Here is an 18,930-nt window from a genome sequence, read left to right on the forward strand (position 1 = left end):
CTGTTTGGGGATTAAAATGTATGTTCCTGATTACACAGCCTCTCAAATCAAATATTCATTGTTAAATCTTAATTTAAAAGTTAATAGCCACAAAGATGTTTATAAAATATTTATATTACTCTGGATTTAATTAAGGGAATTAGGAGAAAAACTAGAATTTAAAGGGCTACTGAGGGTGTACACTTGCCTAAGAAGTTGTATTTCTGAGTTCTTGCAGTGTAAGATGGTGGGTGAATGGACTGGCAGGAATAAGGGAAGACATGGACAGGCTGGAACCAGGAGAGAAAGGGACCCCAAAGAAATAAATAGGAAGAGGAGGTAAACAGGTGAACTCTAATTTTTCATACTGATTCTGAATCACCTTTACAACCATCTACTTGCTCCTCTTTCCGGCTCTCCAGGGTGCTCGCATTTCCGATCTTCTCACTTCCTTTGCTCCTTAACTGACAGCATATTTTACCCTCAACAGCTCTTTTTCACCCTGCTCCCAGTTCAGTTTCCAGCGGTCACAGGAGTAGGTCAACATGGTAATATACTATTCTGCTAAGCAAAAACATTTCACATGCATTCCCCAAGAAAGATGGAACACTTAGCACCATAACAAAGGGTGGCAGCAACGTGAGAGTGAGAAGGATTATGACTCTTGCAGCAGGAATAAGGCAAGACAGCATTTACATCTAATTAAAATGATTGAAGGTGGAAGATCTTTAGCAGCCACTCAAACATGGACATTATCATTTTCATACTCCACATGGGGGACACTGTAATAACAAAGTGGAGCAAGAGAGTAGGTAGGGTCTGTAAGGGGAGAAAAAATACCCAGGAAAACAAAGAGAATAAGGACAGGTCTACACTTAAAATGCGCGTAGGTGGGTATAACTACGTTGCTCAAATGTGTGGATTTTTCACACCCATGGGCGTTGTTTTGTAATGTAGACCTGCCCTAAGAACAGGACATGTGGGGGTAGTTAGGTTTTTATTTTTCTGAAGACAGACATATGACAGACTGGCATAGATGAACATATTGGCGGAGGAGGGCGGGTTATCTTTAGGAGGAACAGAGAGCTTAAATAAATCAATCAATCAATCACTGTTCACCTTGCCCTAGGAAAACAAAAAAAAACCCAGTTTAACTGGTTGTAACTTCATGAACAAACTTCTTTCATCAGTCTCCATAAATGATTTGCAAGACTTCAAGCTTCCAAGAGATTCACACGTCTCCTTTCATAGTAGAGGAGGCTTCCAAATGAGGGAGCTTTCGCAAGTAACTGAAGCGACCCAATGTTTAATGTCCTAAGCCCTACCTTCAAATTTAAGAATTCTAACTACTTGCTGTGCTGTGCTACAGGGCACTTAGAGTCAGTACTGTAAACCTCACTAAATAGGGAAGGCCTGAGAATTCTGAAATGGCGTCGACAGGGTGAAAGTGAGCCAGTACGGGCCGGTATGGCATACCGGTCCGAAGCTGGTACCGGTCTGTCTGCGGCAGTGCTTTAACATCACTGCCCCTTCTCTGTCCGCGGCCCTGCCGGTACGGACCCTACTGGCAGGGCGGCCGACAAGGGAGGCAGAAGGGGCAGGGAAGTTAAAGCGCTTTAAGGAGGGTCCTTTGCTGCAGCAGTGCTTTAATGTTGCTGTGCACCCCCATCGGTAGCCCTGCTGACCGGGGAGGGTGAGGGGGGGCAAAAGGGGTAGCAACATTAAAGCTCCAGCGGCTGGAGCCCTTTGAATTGCCACTGGAGCCCCGGGCAGCATGGGCCAGGCAGTGTGGAAGGGCTGGCTGAGGGAAGCTGAGCCCCCCAGCCCCACCCCTTCTGCCTGAGGCCCCGCCCCTTCCGGGGGCCAGAGCCGGCCCCGGCCCCCATACCAGTGAGTCTTCAGAGTTACTTTCACCCCTGGGCGTTGAACAAAGTTAGCTACAAGCAGAAACAAACACTGAGTCATAGTCAGTGGCACACTCTGCTGAGTGGCACTCTCCCATTATCAACAGGTAGACAGCCCAGAGTGTCCCCCTTTGGGGTGAACACTAACGAAGCACTCACATCTAGTGTGCTGCAAGGACACTGTTTTTAAAAAGTTTGCATCGCTGGTTTCACTACTCGCAGAAGTAGTGATCACCAGATTACTACTAATGAAGAATTTACCTGTTGCAACCATGCGCCTTTCTGCTCATCTGCACCACAACAAAGCACTTCACAGCCAATAGCTTTACAAACATTAAAGTACCGCAGAAGAGGTTAGTGTTTCCCCCTAGTAAACAAGGAAACGTTGAATCACGATATTAATGGTAAGACTAAGGAACCTTTGTAGGTAATATTAGTACCAACAAGAGATTGCCATTGGTCCCCTTTGTTTTCTCTACAAATGGCTGTCCAGCTTTCCCGCCTTTTCCTTTCTAAGGTCTTTCCTCAATCCACCCTCCTACTCTGTCCCCAACTCGTCTTCTCACAAAAATAATGCTTCTTTGAGCAATCCAAGTTCAGACTTGAGGCTCCATGTTACGCCACCTTGCATAGCTTGCATGTAACAAGAACGAAATGTTTCCCACAATATTTGTAATGCATGCTTTGTTTTGGAAAGCAGAATTAAGCCAGATGTGTTTATACTCAACCTAAACAAGCTTAGGGATCCAAAAATCTGATCTTGTTTTCTGTTACTGTCATGTTATTTGAAGTGTGCACCAATAGTAATTCAGTACTGATTTTATTTTTTCAAATAAATATTTCTCCAATTGTTAGTTCAACTACATAAAATTCCATTATTGTGATTTTTAAAAACAGTAAGTCATCCACATCTCTCCAATTCATAGTGTTTCATTGAAATATTTAATCTTTTAGGCACAAATGTGCAGCTGTATAGAAGAGGAATTGGAAGTTTAAGTCCTTAGGGTAGTGGAGATTGAATGCTTCTCTGGAAAGAAAAAAAAAATAAAATAAAGACACAGCCTGAACACAGGAATCCCAAACAAGCTATTCATATGGCACCCCCTAATGGCTAATTCAGACATGAGACCAGAGTCATTCATTTGTTTTTCCGCAGCTCAAAGTAAAGTACTACAGCCCAGCAGTTAAAGGCAGGAGTGGAAAGAAACCAAATTAAAGGGTTATCTAATTGCTGAAACAGATAATTCAGCCGAAGATGTACAGACCTAGACGTAGTAGCTTTAGAGATCCATTTCCTAGCCACTCATATGGATAATCAGAGTGAAGGCGAATCACTATCAAAGATTTTTATTTGAGAAGTAATTGGAAATGTTAAAATTTTTTGGATTCCCTTCACCATGTGTTACCCTTCAGAGTATGCCTAAGTGACCAACCAACCACTTTCTCAGACAATATATAATGATTGAAGTTGAATGCTTTCCACTTCTGAACAATTGCTTTCTAAGGCCCTGATCCTAGCAGAATACAAGTATAATCCTGGCACCAATTAAGTTAATGATACAACCCCCATTGACTTCAATAGGGCTCTACAAGATAAAGTGCTTACTACAGTAAGTACTACAACTGACCACAAGCACTATGCCCAGTCACGTGTCACTTAGGATCAGACCCTAAAAAATAAGGGCTAGGATGATAGTAGAATGCAATCTTAACTATAACTTCCACTAACATAAAAAGTTACACTAAAACTCAAAAGGTTAGAGAATGCTGCATTAGGGGGTCACACTTGAATTCCTCCCTTTGCTATTAAAATAGCAAAATGAAAGGTCTCTACTCCCTCTTGCGTACTTGACAAGAGTTCTCAAATTTGAGTTCAGCATCTCTACATGAATTTGATAAGGTTTGTCAAAGTTCATTCTTCAAATACCTTTTTTATTTTTATAAGCCTATTCAAAATGAAAGCTCTAGTACAATTTTGAAATCTGACATTTTCACAGTACCTGAAAATAAACATGGAGACTCAAACAGTTTGCGTACTGAATGCGTTTGAATTAACTATCAAAAAGAAACCTGTATTCTGATGAGTGCAATAGTGTTTAACACCCCAGAACCAAAGCTTTTTCTAACTTAATATTTTCTGTAACTATAATTATTGCCATGTCAATGTAGAAAGCAGAATACACTTCATTCTTACTTTGCACTTAAATCAATGTAATACAAATATACTGCTGCCCTCTGCTGGACGCGATTACTAAACTATATGGTTAGAAATCCAAACCTTTTAAACCTCAGAGCTGTTTATTTGCTTTTTTGATTGGACTTCATATTCTATATGCATCTGCGCATGTACATTTTGAATACACCTAGCCCAGCAACTGTTTTCTTCCCAAGCCTCAAACAGAGCTTTCACCCAATATTTACATACCCATTATTCCAGCGTGTCCCAATTCGTCTTCTGCTCTTCTAGAAGCACCTACTTTAAGGGCTTGTTCCCATCAACCCCCAAATGTTCAGCCCCATACTAGGTTTTTCAGTTCTTGAGCCAGGAATATTTTTCAGTTATATCCATTCTCCCATAAATTCTACCTCTGGCTATTTTATTCCCATAATGCCCAGTTCCACTTCCCACATGAGAAGCAGTCCCCAGTAGCTCCTACAGCATCTCCAGCTGCACCAGTCAGTCTCAAGAAGTCAAGTTTTGTTTGTTTTTAAATAAAAATGGAGTTTTTTTGCCTTCTTTTGGTTTCTGAGCCTTTAAGGTGTACTTGGGTAACCTTTCCAAGCTTCTCTACAACCGTGAGCATTAGAAACCTATTTCATTTGTTTTTATGTAAAAATCTCTGCTCTCATTATTACTTAACTCCAGAAGCTGGAGCTTTCAATTATTATATACATACATACACTCTGAGACTTGCAATAAAATAGTGAGTACAGGCAACGCTGCTTCTGATTCATCCTGCAAATTCAACTGCAATCCCTTCTGGAGCTAATCTACATTGCCCAAGCCTCTTGCCAGTTTAACAAAAACAAAAAACCACCACACAGACCACTTCTCATGCTTCCCAACCTCTTCATTTCCAAATGTTCGCACAGATTACTTTTTGGAATGAATGGGGGTTCTTTGACCATCCCCATACCAAGTTAAGCAGGCACAAAGACCTACTCCTCCACCATGTTTCACAGCATATTAGGAAAACAGTAGTTGGAGACAACTTACAAAGAGATAACCCTCCATGTCAACTGTGTATGTGCATTCTGAGCAATGTCTGTTCAGTTTGGCCTCTTCTAGATTGAAGGGATTGAGGGCTGTATGACTCCAGAAAGGACTAATGGGCTCAAATCCAGCACAGCTAGTGACAGTCAACACCTCACACTGGTGTTTGGTGGCCTACACAAGAGGAGTTGGTGGTTTCAATCCAGTTCTTTAGCAGGAAAGTATCCACATATAGAAACCCCACCACAACTGGCACCTTTCACAGGCAGGAGGCCAGGGACTGAATAGTCATGGAAAATTAGCTCTCCCCTTAGGCTAGGAGCCCTCTCTGAACTAAGACAGATAACAAGAAGCTTGCACTACCACTGCCTAGAATCAACCCCTTCTGAAAAGAAAAGGCTTGTTTCAACAATTCTCATTCCAGAACTTTCCAGCACCACAAAATTAATTTAACACTTTGTGCCATCAGACTACACAATGCATTTCTGATATTAGAACACATGTTCATTGTCATGATTTTAACAGATTAACCCAAAATACAGCCAATGCTAAGCATTCTAAAGTAATGAGTCAGGCCCAATGGTAGCATGAGATTGGTTTAAAAATAATGCAAGATTTAAAAATAAGTGGGGTCTTATTTGCCTGGTCAGGCTTGAGCCTTTAGAGTGCACACAGTTTAGGATTATGGCCTTCTCTGCAACTACAAGGGCTAGAAACTTAAAAAAAAAACAAAAAAACCACACCACACCACACACACTTATTCTCCAGCAATTGTTTAATTTCAGGAACTGGGGTTGTAAAAGTCGTCTTCAACTATCATAAGATTCATGTTAAAATTGAAGAAAAATAATGAAATCAGCAATAGTTAAGGATTAAAGTACATGTTTGTGTCAGTTTACATGCCCATCAGTTCTTTGTTTCAATCAGAAAGACTCAAATAACCCTGGAGTCAGAGCTACTGCTAGAAACATCTAAACAAAACCATCAGCTCAACGCTGGCACTCAAGAGACACTCACTGTTTCACTGAAGTTAAGTTTGAAAAACATCACCTATAGGTTCTTATGACAAAGATAAACATGTAGGTGCTTTTAAATATTGATGAACAGTAAACAATGGTTGCCACTTAATTGCTGTAGGATATAAAGTCACTTGAACTTTAAGTGGACCATCTCCGGCACCAACATTGGTGGTGGGTAGTTTCAAAATTCTAGGGTTTGTTTATAAGATTGGTTTGATTCTGCAAGTTCAGGATTGGAGAGGATTCAGGCTCAACGCCCACAAGTGTTCCAAGGCTTCCATTGACAGTGTAAGTGCCATATTGGGGAAAAAACAAAACAAAACACCTCACTGTTTTGGTTTCCACATATCTTATGACAGGAGTTTATTTCATACATGTCCCAAGGTCAGCATGGCTTACAGCAATCCTCTTCCTAAAATTGCCAGGTCAGGACAAAGTTTATCAACTTTGAACTTGTGTTGCAGTGATCTCATTCAATTTCAATCCACTTGTTAATTCAGACACAATCAGAAGCTAATATTCTGGTTGCATGGATTTTTTTTTCTTTTAAAAGAATTTGTTTAGTAATAAAGTTTGCTTTCAGTATTACATTTGATAGCACCTTATAATGTATTTTTTTCCCCTTTTAGCATAATACAGTCAGTCTAGCCACAAAGGAATCAAGACTCTTTCCTTGGAGTTGTATTTTATTTAAACTGAGGATAAAATCCTATCCTCATTGAAGTACTGATATTGACTTCACTCCAGTGTGATCAGGATGAGGTCCCAAGTTCTACAGCGTACTTCTGCTCATAAACTGGACGCAGTTATATATATGGGAAATGCAAGTTTCAGGTACAATACTAATAAGCCTGAAAAAAAAATAAGGTGGAACCTATCTTAAAATAATAACCCATGGAAAGGACAAAAAATTAGACCAAATAATCTTTAACTAAAGTCATAATAGAAACCACATTCTTGCTTAAGACAAGAATTTCCTTATTGTGCCTATTTCTCCACTTAAACGGTCTTCCCCAGCCCTCAAGCCTCCTGACGCAGCAGTCCCCAGGATTTTAAAAAAGGAAAAGTAGTCTGGTAGCTGTAGCCTCATCCAACCCCCTACTCAGCTCTTATGTTTCAGAATGGATGGTTCCACTCTCCATCTTGTTTCTCTGAGCACTTGGTAGGCCTGCTCTGAACAGGGCAAGGCTGATCAACTCCCTATCCTACTGACTTCTTCACCACTGTAAAATCTGAAAAGATAAACTCTTGGGGCCCGTGGAGAAAGGGAGATGGCTGGGCTGGGAGGAATAGATGACCATCCAAAATCTGACCTTAGCATTCACCCTTCCTCCAGTTACTATTTGAAAATGTTTCCTACCCTCAGGAAGAGGGCCAATGCCTAAAGATTCCTGTGTTCACCAATCCCTGGCTCTTTAGATGTCGCTTTATTTTCCACTGTGACCTCTAACAATACATTTGTGTTCTACATTACAAAATGCAACAGGACTTCAAGATACACAGTATTGTTATAAATGTATTTACATTGAGTTGGAATGCCAACAAGAAGTTTCCTAGTATTATGCTACTGCCAAGAAAATCAGTACTAATATATATTAAACTAAGTTTGGGGGGGGGGGGAAAGGGTGGAAGATAAGTCACACTCCTCTCACACGATCAAATGCAGAAAGTGTCTGGCTACCATTACTATGGCTGAAAGTCTCAGGAGGGAGGAGATGATTTCAAAATGCAAAGTTAACTCTGTAGAAAACACGTAATCTAGAATTAGTAAATTAACAAAAAAAAAGGAGGCATATGATTGGGGAGTAGATATCTATTGAAAATCCCAATTTTGTAATGTTACACTTGTTACAGCCTCACACATTTTCCCCAATCATTTAAGCTGCTGTTTAAATATGGTATCTTTAGGACTATACCAAACTGATGAGAACCAGGTTTAAAATAAAGGAATAGGCATAAATAGCGCTGACGCAGCACAGCAGCAGCGCAATAAAAAAAGAGGACATTAGGTAAAGAGAAAAAGGTTAAGTGGAATAAGGCTGGAGTTTTGGGCAGTGAGGCAAACTAATCACACATATATCTTAGGCCTGGTCTACACTAAGAGTTTAGGTCAAATTTACTGGCATTAAAATCGAATTAGCCCTGCATCCGTCCACACAATGAAGCCATTTACTTCGACATAAAGAGCTCTTAAAATTGATTTCTGTACTCCTCCCCAATGAGGGGAGCAGCGCTGAAATCGACATTGCCGGTTTGAATTAGGGTTAGTGTGGACGCAATTCGACGGTATTGGCCTCCGGGAGCTATCCCACAGTGCACCATTGTGACCGCTCTGCACAGCAATCTGAACTCGGATGCACTGGCCAGGTAAATAAGAAAAGCCCCATGAACTTTTGAATTTCATTTCTTGTTTGCCCAGCATGGGGAACTGATCAGCGCAGGTAACCATGCAGTCCAAGAATTGAAAAAGAGCTCCAGCATGGACCATACGGGAGGTACTGGATCTGATTGCTGTATGCAGAGGCGGTTCCAGGCCCCGGCACGCCAAGCGCATGCTTGGGGCAGCACGCCGTGGGGGGCGCTCTGCCGGTCGCCAGGAGGGTGGCTCTGGTGGACCTCCCGCAGGCACATCTGCGGGAGGTCCACCGGAGCCGCAGGACCGGCGACCGGCCCCCACGGCGTGCTGCCGTGCTTGGGGCGGCGAAATGGCTAGAGCTGCCCCTGGCTGTATGGGGAGATGATTCTGTGCTAACAGAACTACATTCCAAAAGACGAAATGCCAAAACATTTGAAAAAAAATCTCAAAGGGCATGATGGAGAGAGGCCACAATAGGGACTCACTACAGTGCTGCATGAAAGTTAAGGAGCTCAGACAAGCCTACCAGAAAACCAAAGAAGCAAACGGACGCTCCGGGGCAGAGCCACAGACATGCCACTTCTACACTGAGCTGAATGCAATTCTAGGGGCGAGGGGGGCTGCCCCCACTACCCCACCCCTGACCGTGGATTCCGAGGAATGGGTACTCTCGGCCATGCCTGAGGATTTTGCGGACGAGGAAGATGAGGAGGACGACGACGACGAGCTTGTGGAGAGCACGCAGCACATCGTTCTCCCCAACAGCCAGGATCTTTTCCTCAGCCTGACTGAAATAGCCTCCCAACCCTCCCAAGGCAGTATCCATGAAGCCAGAGAAGGGACCTCTGGTGAGTGTACCTTTGTAAATATAAAACATGGTTTAAAAGCAACCATTTTTTAATGATTAATTTGCTCTGAGGACTTGGGATGCATTTGTGGCCAGTAGAGCTACTGGAAAAGTCTGTTAACATGTCTGGGGATGGAGCGGAAATCCTCCAGGGACATCTCCATGAAGCTCTCCTGGAGGTACTCCAAAAGCCTTTGCAGGAGGTTTCTGGGCAGGGCAGCCTTATTCCGTCCTCCATGGTAGGACACTTTACCACGCCATGCTAGTAGCAAGTAATCTTTTGTAGCAGCAGCTCAGTGATTGCTTTGGCTACTTGCATCACAGCAGCCCCTACAGTAGATTTACCCACTCCAATTGATTCCTGACTGACCGGTAGCTCTCTGGCGTTGCAAGCTTCCACAGGGCTATCGCCACTCGCTTCTCAACTGTGAGGGCTGCTCTCATCTTGGTATTCTGGCGCTTCAGGGCAGGGGGAAGCAAGTCACAAAGTTCCATGAAAGTGCCCTTACGCATGCAAAAGTTTTGCAGCCACTGGGAATCGTTCCACACTTGCAACACTATGCGGTCCCACCAGTCTGTGCTTGTTTCCCGGGCCCAGAATCAGCGTTCCGCGGCATGAACCTGCCCCATTAACACCATGATCTCCAAAGCACCAGGGCCTGCGGTTTGAGAGAATTCTGTGTCCATGTCCTCATCACTCTCGTCGCCGTGCTGCCATCGCCTCCTCCTCGCCTGGTTTTGCAGGTTCTGGTTCAGCAAAAACTGCATAATAATGCGCAAGGTGTTTACAATGTTCTTGACTGCTGTGTTGAGCTGAGCAGGCTCCATGCTGGCCGTGGTATGGCGTCTGCACTGAAAAAAGGCGCGAAACGATTGTCTGCCGTTGCTCTGATGGAGGGAGGGATGACTGACGACATGGCTTACAGGGAATTGAATTCCACCAAGGCAGAGGCTTTGCATCAAGGAGAAACACAAACAACTGTCACACAGAATGGCCCCCTCAAGGATTGAACTCAAAAGCCTGGGTTTAGCAAGCTGTTGATTTCACGGAGGGAGGGGGGAGAAAATGAATACAAAACAGATCTGGTCTATTTCTTGTTTTGATCCACTCCATCTTCTTTTACATCTTAGGCTGGCAGCAGACGGTGCAGTATGACTGCTAGCCATCGTCATCTCCAGGGTGCTTAGCAGAAGATGCTGCATTAAGATTGCAAGCCAGCATCATCTCCTGGCTACTCGCCAGAAGATGCCGCATTATGACTGCTAGCCCTCAACATCTCCTGGGCGCTCGGCAGAAAATGGGAAGTGACCTGGCTGAGTCACTCCCATCTCTGTATGATGACGATAGCTTTCAGTCCTAATGCACCATCTGCTGAAAAAAGGCAATGAGCTGCTGCTGTGTGGCAATGCAGTCCCATGTCTCCCAGCACCCAGGAGACTTACAGTGATGGTCAGCTGTGCGGGCTCCATGCTTGCCGTGGTATGGCGTCTGCACAGGTAACCCAGGAAAAAAGGCGCAAAATGGTTGTCTACCATTGCTTTCACGGAGGAAGGGAGAGTGGGGCCTGACAACATGTACCCAGAACCACCCGTGAGAATGTTTTTTGCCCCATCATGCATTGAGATCTCAACCCAGAATTCCAGTGGGCGGCAGAGACTGTGGGAACTATGGGATAGCTACCCACAGTGCAACACTCAAGTCTAGCCTCGGTACTATGGACGCACACCACCAAATTAACGTGCTTAGTGTGGCCACATGCACTCTACTTTATATAATCTGTTGCCAAAATGCAAATTCTGTAAAATTGGAGTAATCCTGTAGTGTAGACATACTCTTAGATGCAACAGAAATGACATTACTATACCTGTACTAGCAGGATTGGCATGGGTGTCAATTACAGGCTCTTAACGCCAAATGCCATATTAAAATATATTTTAAAGTACTGATGACCCCAATTGCCTTCCCCACCTTCCCAACAAATGGGTTCTTTGAAAAGTGATTTCTGACTGACATTTCACATGTTGCATAAGTTTAATTGCTCAAGTTCTATTTATAAAATATTTTATCAATTCAATATTGAAATAGATTTATATTTTATAGCATTTTAAAATAGCAGCCAACTGAAAATTGTAAGTGAATTAAAGCTTAAATTTCCAATGAATATTAATTATTGAGGCTTTTAAAAACTTTTAAATCATTTAATGTCTTCACTAGCTGAAAACTTAACAGTTTTCAGTTTATACTGCAGTTGGCAGATGTTTACTCTATTGGTATTTTTAGTACACGATGGCATTTACAGCTCTCTCAAGACTGTCCTTTTTCTTCGCAATCCTCAGGGGGTGGGGGAAGTGCTGGGTTTTATCCTGAATCTGAGAGCAGAGGTGCCCAAATTGTGGTCTCAGGAGTACTTGATGGTGGTCCACGGAAAGATAGCATTGTGCTGGCTTCTCATTTCCAAATGAAAAGTTACTTTAGGAAAGTATTAAATGTAACTTTATCTCATAATGAGAATTTGCTGCAGCTGACTCAGATATTATGGGATTATGAATGAGAAAGGAGGCTGGTCTGCATGGTCAGGAGACAAACTATTTAAAATGTGGTCCATGCTATAAAGGTTTAGAAACCGGTCTTCGAAGATAGAAGATTATGGTGATTCCCACTGTGGTATAAAAGTGAAAAATCCTATTTTTTCCCTTTTAAAGTCAAATTACACAAACTCCTTCCAACACATGTTGCTGTCACCACACGGGCAAAGAGATGTGGTGCTCACTGTGCCCCCTTCCAAGTCTTCCATTCCTCCTGCCTGCTAGGATACGTAAGGGTTAAGTAACGACTGGGGTAACCGCTATCATGGTAATAGAGAGTGAGGCACAGGCAAGCACTATTTCTTCGCTTGATAGATAAAGTTGCCATCCTTTTCCCTTCCCTTCTGCTTGATAAGGATAGATAAGCATTGCGCTGAATGAGGAATATGGTTGTCTGAAGGATACCCTTTGTGTGAAGAAGTGTTATTTCCCCCCGCTTCTTCTCCCAGCTACATAAACGAGCTTGGGGTCATGGCCCCTTCCTCCCTCCCCTGTGAACTGCTGATTAAGGGAACTTGTGGCTACAATTACTGCAGAGAAATGTATCTTCAAGGTAAAAAAGTCTATATAATAGGCTTAATGCGGTAAACAGTAAACAGGGGCCGGTATAATTACATTCAGTATATAGCTATTAAAATTCATTATATGGGCATTCATATTATCAAATAAAGGTTTTGGGGGGTTGTAGTAAATGTAGGCATTTATATATTAACTTAGATAAAAGAGTGTGATGTGGCACTCGACAATTGGGTCGAGGGGAACAACTACTGCAATAAAGGAGTCCATTTACTCAATCCACCTCTGGGCCCTTCTGCTTCTTCTTTCTATCTCTAACACTTCTACCCAAACACTATTTCCAGAACTGCTTCTCCTCCTCCTCCTCTAGAATATTACCACCCCCCACCGTGCCACAGATCCCTATTGCCTGTCACTGATTTCCAGTAGAATCCTGTAACCCAATGGGAACTGACTATATGTGTTGGGTCAGGTATGAAAACTATCCGACACTCTCAGGCTTGGGTCAGGTCATTTTTTTGAGTGTGTACACACACATGGTTCCAACTTCCTAAAGCTCTCATCAGGTTTCCTTTCCCTCCCCTGTGCCGCCTTCCAGCCCTTCACCTCCCCACTCCCACCCCTTTCCCCAGGCCCTACACTGCTTTCCTCAGGCCCACTCTCTCCACAATTCCCCCAGCCCCATGATCCTCTGTTCTCCTCCCCTTTTCTCCTATACCTTCCCCCTCCTCTCAACATCCTCTTCGCTCCCCAGCCCATCTGACCAGGACCCTATTGTCCCCCCTCTGATAGTACCATACCCCAAGCAGGAATGACTTTGGTGGAGCCACAGGATTCAAACTCCCGGAAGCAGGACAAGGACGGATTCTAAGGAGAGCGGTGGCTGCAGTGGTGCTGCTGTTGCCCAGGTGAGTGGAAGTGTCACAATGCTGCTGGCAGGTTGAGCCTGCTCAGGGGCGAGTGCCCTTCTCCCCACCTCACAAGAAGGAACAAAAAGGGGAAAAAAACCCTGGGCCTGCACACAGCAGTCCGAGTCCTCGGCCTGCACTGCTAGGTAGCAGATGCTCCAGCTGCTTGGCCTGATCGCGGAGATGGGGTGTCTGAGCAAACCACTGCTGGCCTGCTGGTACCTGCAGACAAGGCAGCTTTTCCAGTGAGCAGGGCTGAACTCATCATCACTTCCTGCAGGCCCCAACCTCCATGGGGGCAAAAATCCCACTGATCCTCTGGGCATGGAACACCTCACCTGAGCCTGCAGGCAGTAACCCCAGTGCTGTGCCCAAAGCTCCCTGAGCACAATTAATGCCCTACAATTGTCAGAGTTGGGTCAGGTCTAGAAACAATTCTATGCTCTCAGGCTCAGGAATGACTGCAGTGTAGTCAGGTTTGGGTCTGGTTTTAAAAAGTTAGACCCGAGAAGACCTCTATGTCCCAGCACTGCCCTTTATTTATTGGGGAACAAAAAAATCAAGAGCGAGTAGCTTCAAGTATATATTTTTGAGTTCATTGAAAAATATCTTTTCTGAACTCTAGAGGCTTCTACAATATAGTTCTATTTTTAAAAAACCCTCGTTCTTGCAAATTACATTGGGTCAATAGCCACAAGACTCCTGAAGAAAGTTCCCACCTTAGCCCTTTGAAATCTCAGTCAAGCCAACCTCTCAGAAAGCCCAAGAGAAGAGCGAAGCCTTGCAGCACATGGCTCAACAAGGGCTCAGTCTGTTGGGCCAGAGAAGAGAACAAGTATTCCTCTCTGGAAGTGCCCTGCTGCCAGCTTCTTCCTAACCGAACCGAACAACTTTTACTGAAGTCTTTGTGGCTTATAATAATTATATGGAAATGCATACTAACCAGGTAATCCTTCGTAAATATTGTTTGTTGAGCTCTTAACACTGTATTTTATGTCCTGAATTTATTACTTCATTTCCTCTGTGGCTCTATATGCTCACCATTTTCTGTACCTCCTAACTACTAAGAAATTTCCTGCTTTTATAGCTTTCTAACTAAAAATGTAAAGAATAAATCTCTCTCTCTCTCCCCCCCCCACCCCCCATCTTGGCAAGGCACAATAAGGAAGGAAGTCAAAATGACCTAAGACTTTTTGGAGAAAGCTCAACCTCAAAAGCCAGTCATTTTAAACAGTCACCATCTGCGAGGGGGTTAGCAAGAGAATTGCTACACTCTGACAGTTAAAAAAAATCAACATACTGAGTTTCTCCCCCATACTGGTCTCTGGACAATAGCCTATTGGCTAGAGAAAAAAGTGTGAAGAACCTTACCTTTTTTGCTCTTTGTGCTATATCAGGTGTTCTAGTCAGAAGCTTTTCTATCAGGTATTCTCTATTCTGAAAAACCAACATTTAGACAGTTAAACCCAATATAAGGAAAACAGGAGATTCACATAGATTGCAAGACAGAGCAGATTTACATGTAGGGTTAAGTATTTTACCTTGGCTTTCTGGAAGAATTTGCATTTTAAAAGTTCCGCTGCTGTGGGCCTGAAAGATCAATAATAAATTAGAGCAGAAACAAAGATCCCTCCTAATGAATACTGTACAGGACATCCATGAAATGACATGATACTTTTGAATTACTGCTGAATGAACAGCAATGTCAGCTGCAAAATTAATTTTAAAATCCACAATGATATACATATTCATTCACTATACACATTGTGAGATGAGGTTCCTAGATGGTGAAAGCACTGGATATAATCAATATCTTGTCCTTGATTGGCCATTTTTTTCCCTTTAAAATGAATTTAGTGTTTGTGAATTAAAAAGCCAAGACCTACAACCTCCATTTACCCATTAAAAAGACAATGCATGCTTCCCTAGATGACCCTGCCCATGTGTCTAAACAATACTCCAGACACAGGAGTAGTCAATTATTTTTTGTCAAGGTCCAAATTTCTTGTCAAGGTCCAGACTCCAGAGAAAATAATAAAAAACAACAGCGATAATAAATAAAAATTTTTTGGAGTCCGTTCAAAAGTGTCTGGTGGCCCAGATTTGGCCCATGGTCCACCTATTGACTACCCCTGCTCAACAACAATCAGCTTATACAGATGAAAGGATCATTTAAAATTTTCCCAATAGTGAGGTAAGTGCCAATTGCCATTTGTTTCAGTGATACGAAGACGTGTTATCTGTTTGGCGCTCTTCCTCCCAGACCCCCCTGAATTTATACTTTTGAAGTTTGCAGCAGTTGAAGTCAATAACAATCTGGTTGCAAGGTTATGTTTACCCTAATGATATGCTATATTTCTGAATGAGGAGGAGCAACATTCGCCCACTTTTGCCTAGAGGTACAGCAGAGGACCTATGAATATATTTGTCTGACTGTCAAGCAGAGCTGATCAGAAATTGGGTTCCCCACCCTCCACAGAAAATTTCAACCGAAAGACATGAAATATTTGTTTTTTAATTTGTGCTGAAACAAACACCCCCCCCCCAAAAAAACCATAACAACCTACAAACACTGATTTGAAAATGCTGCTGTGGTGCCCCAGGGGAGTTGTATTTCAAGTACCTGATGTTCCTTTTCTTCATTATAGACTGGGCTCAGTTTCCCATGATGCACCACTGTCCCCTTCTTGGTGAGGGGAGGTGGTACATCATGGGAATCCCTGGCCAGGGTGCATTATAGGAGATGTATTCTAGCTGGGAAGCATGGCCCATAGAAGGGACTGGGGATATGAGGGAACCAAACCACAAATCCCATGAGCACCGTGGTGGCATATCTGAATCAGAGTATTTTGGTCTTTGGGCATTCAGTTTTTTCCAATGGAGGGAAGGAAAGAAAAATTCTAACTTTGCACAAAATACAGACACTTTTTCACAAATTAATGTTTAATTTTCAATGGAAGAGTGGACTTTCAACAGAAAAATAAAGTTCTATCATCCCTACTGCAGAGGATAAAGAGGACTGAACGGAAACCAAAACAAAGACCAATTAATGCCTCACTGCATTTGTCTATGAGAACAAGAAGGTCACAAGGGCTTGTCTCCACACAGAAGTTACACAGGTTTAAGAAAAGATGTGATTATAACCCAATGTAGATGGAGTGTCCAAACAAAGTTGCAAATTCTATGTTGATTAAAAGCTTGCTTAGCTTGTTAATTTGCCACTCTTATTTGATGTGGTATAAGGTTTTGGAGAGAAAGGGAAGAAGAGACCAGGAAGAAAGATATTATTTAAGTAAGCCCAGTTCACATGCTCCACACATGGTGGGGTTGGGGGGAGGGGAGGAAGAGAGAAAGAGCGCGCGAGTGAGCTCCTGCCATCAAGGAAAATATTATCCAATTTAGAGATAGACAACAAAGTTTTATAGACCATTTTTCACATCCAGAATATCCACAGCACTTGGATATGTGACTAGGTGACATACCTAGAAGCTTCCTTTTCAAAATGGGCAAACTAATGGAAGCTTTAAAAGAAAAAACTGAAAGATCCATTGTAGTGAGATCTAACAGCAGGAAGCCAGGCGTGGGCACTAGCACTGTAGTTTACACTAAAAAAAGCAGAAAGTCACCAGAAATGTTAATACCCGGATGGTTACACACTTTCAACCGAAAGACATGAAATATTTGTTTTTTAATTTGTGCTGAAACAAACAACCCCCCCCCAAACAAAAAAAACCACACACAACAACCTACAACTAACCCTGGGAACTGCACTGCGAGGAATCAAGTGTGTGCAGCAGATTCTACCACATACAGAGAGACAGGGAAAACTACTGCAATTGCTAACTTGCTAGGGACAATCATATTTATGCACCAGTTTAATCCTGCCCCAAAAAGATTTGGCCATTTCTACAATAATTTGTAACCATAATAAAAGTTGTTTTTTCCCAGAACATGTTTTAATCTAAAGAAAACACTAACATGTATTTAAGCAGTCTGCAAGTTGTAGGACTATGCTTAAAGCATAACCAGACTCTGGGGACTTAAAGTTAATGAGACAGACTATAAAGGTCTGGGGAATCTCAAGATACTACACAAATGATCCCCTGAGCCAAGAGGACGAATTCTGAGGGGTTCTGGGAAATTAAAAAGGGTCTCTTTTTTGCACTTATTATTTCTTAACTATTCTTGATCTATCTATTATCTCTGCTCTCAGTTCCTAAGCCTTATTATTCTGACCATATTTACCCTGATTTACAGCAGGCTAAGTCTGACTCACAACCATATTACTCTAATTTTACACTATTGTAACACCACTAAAAACTCAAATTACATCATGAAAATAAGATAAAAGAGAGCAGTGAGTCAGGTGACTCAGACAAGGAGAATTGTTTTGTACCACTAGCACTGTAACTTCTAAAACAGATAAGTGATTTATTAAATACACTACGAAAACATGTTAATTACAGAATGTGCCTCCCACGGAGTCCAAGCAAGAGAAACATACAAAATGGGTTTACATAGAAATAATTATCAAAAGGATAATGGGAGACATCATTGTGGGACTTTACCAACAGTTTTGGAACAAAGTGTAATTATCTGGAGTATTTCAGTCACAAAAATAGAGCAGAAATGTATGATTCAGAATAAAACAGAAGAAAGAGGGAATATCTAATTTTCAAGTTAGCTCAGAGCCATTCAGTTGTTTACACTATTTATCCCCAACATAAAAAACACCTTAACCCTCTCGAGATAGTATTGTCACACAGCACAAATGACAATGTAGAATTAGAAATAAGCTCATCTCAGGAAAAAAAGAAGGCCAACAGCATTTTCTGGTTTAGGCTCAAGCAGTCAGTATGTTCAGACAGTAAAAGCTCAGCTTGATCAGCATGGTCATAATCTTTAACATGGGCTTGCAAGAAGGTTTTTTTTGGTTTTGTTTCAAATTAGAGACTATAAGCTCTTCAGGGTAGGGACCATGGTTTTTCAAAATGTTCAAGAAGTGTTCTGTGCAACAGAATTAGAATATTTGGATACTAGTACACCAAGTTAATTATCAAGTTTCAACAAGTTGCTTAACAGCCAACTCCTTCTCCCCAAACCAAAGACCTAATATTTAGGAAAGTCAAGGATTTTCCAAATCAATATTTAAGAAAAAATCCGTATCAAGGATATTTCAAGTTAAGTAAAGTAGTCTTCACTGAATTTTGGACTAATTCCATTTTACACAACAAAAAAGCCATACCTTTTGGAAGGGTCTTTTTGAAGACATAGTGAAATCAGTTTTCTAAAGGATTTGCCATACTTTTTCATCATTTCTTTGTCCTCTACACCCGTCTCTAAAGTGGGAGGGTCATTTTGTAATGTCAGCATTAACACCTATAGTAAAACCAAAAAGTGACATAAGTGTGTCTCAATGAAATTACAACATCATAATAGATGAACTAGGATACAAATATTCCACAAAACATAGAACATTCATGTTTAAAACACCTTGAGGTATCACAGAGTGCTTACCAGGGTAATAAATTACACATTACTCTCACATTTATGGGGTTCATTCACCTATCAGACCTTCACTTTGCTCCATCTATTTCTGAT

General features: G+C 42.2%; 1 protein-coding gene across 2 annotated transcripts in view; it reads right to left on the reverse strand.

The window, feature by feature from the left end:
• Positions 1–18,930, reverse strand: part of STK39 (serine/threonine kinase 39) — a 166,284-nt gene that overhangs the window by 88,584 nt on the left and 58,770 nt on the right. For both annotated transcript variants that reach the window (XM_044978288.1, XM_044978289.1), the window contains exons 8-10: positions 18,575–18,708; positions 14,871–14,919; positions 14,701–14,766 (exon numbers count right to left, since the gene is read on the reverse strand). In XM_044978288.1, coding sequence (XP_044834223.1) covers positions 14,701–14,766; positions 14,871–14,919; positions 18,575–18,708 — 249 coding nt within the window. The remainder of the gene's footprint in view (positions 1–14,700; positions 14,767–14,870; positions 14,920–18,574; positions 18,709–18,930) is intronic.

This window comes from Mauremys mutica, chromosome 10, assembly GCF_020497125.1.
Source record: "Mauremys mutica isolate MM-2020 ecotype Southern chromosome 10, ASM2049712v1, whole genome shotgun sequence".
NCBI classification, from domain to species: Eukaryota; Metazoa; Chordata; order Testudines; family Geoemydidae; genus Mauremys; species Mauremys mutica.